Here is a 3097-nt window from a genome sequence, read left to right as displayed (position 1 = left end):
ACCTTCTCGTTGTTCGATATGTATCGTTCCTTAACTAGCGCGTCCGACCAACCAGCTGATCGACGCGAGACAGCTGTCGCGGATTTTTGCACTGGTTTACCTGATTCCTTACGAACGACGCGGACTTTCACTCCGACGAGAGAGTAACACGCACGCGGACAGACGGTCCTGCCCCCCTCCTCCTCCCCCCTCACGCAGCCATACGTGAAAGAATCGGAAGGAGGAGGAAGTGATCGCGCGGTGCACGCGGTCGAATTCGCGGGGGGGTCGTCAGTTCGTCGCTGTTTCGCACGAGGGTGGTTCCCGCCGCGCTTCGGTGCCGTGCGGTGCTTTCGTCGTCGGAGCTTACATCTCGTAGCACTATTTGCCGTTCGACGAGAGCAGCGGACTGGCGGCGGCCGAGTACCCTTGGCTGCAGGTGGGCAACATAAACGGGTTCATGTTGAAGGGCGAACCGACCACCTCTCCTAGTCCTGCAACATGCCCACTGTCGGTTATACGTTAGTAATCCGCTATTGCTTAAACGCTACGGCAACGTGCGGCGTGTGTCATGAGCGTATGCGAGACAATAAGCAACGACAACAAGCGGGCAACGTTCGGTCTTTGCGCCACGACAACCAGGGGAAACTCAAGGGAGAAGGGGGGGGGGAGGGACGCAGCGGAAATTATTTATTCAATTTGACACGGAGAGAGCAGAAACACGGCACAGATGATCCTCCTTACTTCTTACGGAACTGAGGCGCGTGCACACGTATACAAGCACTTATTGTATATTATTACATATGTTTAGGTTCCTTTATATTTTTATATATTATGTATTGTTATATTATATATATATATATATATATATTATGTAGAAGGGAAGCACTAAAACCGATGTATCATTTTGTTTCGCGGCTCTGAAGTCTTGTTAGAGGTGAGAAAGTATAATTTACACGAGCGTGGGTGCAAATCGGCAACGTTTCTTTAATAAAATATGTGATAGTCTTGTGAGAATTATTATGTATTTCCTCGCAAATAAATATCTTTCAAGATATTTTGAGGATCGACGCTTCCAGAAGCTATGCTCCAAAATCGACACATCCGTGATATTTATAGGAAATTATGAAAAACATAAAAGCCCAGAAATTACATTAATTTTACATTAATCGTATATCCTGTTACTTTAATTTTCCACATATCTGTTGCTTTAATTTTCACAAGAAAGTTCAACAAAGAGGTCATCCCGGATGCGTGCGAATATTTCGAAGGCGTTCAGAATGATACGCGATATTAGTGCTATTTGAATTATTAATCGACTTAACTATATTAATCGACGGAAACTACACAGCGACGGCGGCAAAAAAGAGAAAGAGAGAGAGAGAGAGAGAGAAAGAAAGCGAGAGCAGCCGAGACTTAAGCCTAACACACACAAAGGATCGGCACGTGTCACGATCGCGCAGTACCGAGGCAACGATCGCAATAAACAAATCGCGTAAAGTGAGAGCGTACATACATTCTCGAGTGCCGTCTCGTAATTCTTTAATCGCAATGCATAGGGTGGTTGGTGGTGGTGATGGTGGTGGTGATGGTGGTGGTGGTGGTGGTGGTGGTGGACGGTTAGCGGTTACTGGGCGGCTGTGGCGAGGTGGTGCTGTGTGGACCAGTGCGGTGGGACTGAGGTGGTCGGTGGTCGTACTACGGGGGCGAACGCACTCCCGTCCCCGGACGTATAGAAAATGCCGTATTGTTCGTGCGCTAAAAACGAAAATTCCACATAAGGGGGAAAATCATAAGTGCAACATCGTGCAAAGTCGTGGAAAGTAGAACGCTAAGTCGGCAGAAGCGCATGCTCGTGGACCGGCCGGGCGACGACGACGCGCGTCGCCCACGTGCGCGTCGTCCGCATACATGCACGTCGCGGACTCGTTCCGAGCTCCGTGCCGCCGGAAGCTGTACAGCCGAGAACGAGAGATCTCTCACGCCCACGGTTGTTACAATGCACACGGTGTTGTGAACAGCGCGCGAAAATAATCTCGGATGGGGGGAAACGAGATTTTCAGATTAACCGAACGTAAAATGAATGTATTTGAAACAGCAAAGGGCAACGAGATTTCGCGACCACGAGAATTCGGTAGAGATTTGAATTGCTCAATTGACCACTTTCGCAATAGCTTTTTATTAGTATCATTAAAATAACAAACAGATTATTATTATATGCTGATATTAAATTACAATATTTACAACGTTAACTGATTACAACGTTAACTGATGTTAAATAATGAAATTCAATATAAATAAAATTAAGATTTCACAGAGTGTTCCACGAGTGTTACACAGAGTGTTCCACGAGTGTTACACAGAGTGTTCCACGAGATAACTGATAAACTTCTGGAATGTGTTCTGGGAGGCGTTCTAAGCAAAAAAATTCGGGTACACTATAGATTAATTCGGTTCAGTTACAGAAACATGATAAATGATTTCTTGTCAATAATGCAAATGTTTGGATGACGACCTCGCTTTGGATTTCTTTTCATGGGATTGTTTGAAAATGACGAGCCAGAGATCCGTTAATAGATGTTTGACAAAAAAAATAGAGAACGCAGATAATATTCGCATTGAACTTAGACAGATTAATTGGCAATGATTATGGTACAATGAGAAACAGCATGTTTACAACCAGATAGGTATTCTGAACGAATAATATGACCAGTCGAAGAATATTCACTTAATAAAAGTTATAAACGTCTGACGCCTCTCGTCTATCACAATATTAGTAAAATTCTCTATATCCCAATAAATGAATTTATCTATAATGTATCTGAATTTTTCTATTATCTCTGGAACACGTTCTAGAAGTTGGTTTCCTTGCAAAACACGCTATATATATTACATATTAACTCCGTGCCGATGTGATCGATTTGACGATACCCGCGATTCCGCTTCCGAATGCAGGTGCGACTTTGCAAACCGGTGTATATCAATCTCGGTTCACAATGTACACACACACACACACACACACACATACACGCACAGAAACACATATACACACAAACACACAGCTTGGACTTCTGCGGAAATTGTACGTAACGCAGGATCGCACTCTAGGACGAGAGAG

The 3097-nt window shown here is 44.7% G+C and overlaps 1 protein-coding gene across 1 annotated transcript in view; it reads right to left on the bottom strand.

The window, feature by feature from the left end:
• Positions 1-360: 360 nt before the first annotated feature.
• Positions 361-3097, bottom strand: part of LOC106750264 (transcription factor collier) — a 102559-nt gene continuing 99822 nt past the window's right edge. The window contains exon 13 of the mRNA XM_014630470.1: positions 361-473. Within this exon, the coding sequence (XP_014485956.1) occupies positions 361-473 (113 nt within the window). The remainder of the gene's footprint in view (positions 474-3097) is intronic.

The sequence above is a fragment of the Dinoponera quadriceps genome, unplaced genomic scaffold (genome assembly GCF_001313825.1).
Source record: "Dinoponera quadriceps isolate SergipeBrazil2010 unplaced genomic scaffold, ASM131382v1 scaffold3676, whole genome shotgun sequence".
NCBI lineage: Eukaryota > Metazoa > Arthropoda > Insecta > Hymenoptera > Formicidae > Dinoponera > Dinoponera quadriceps.
This window is presented reverse-complemented; position numbering and strand designations above follow the sequence as displayed.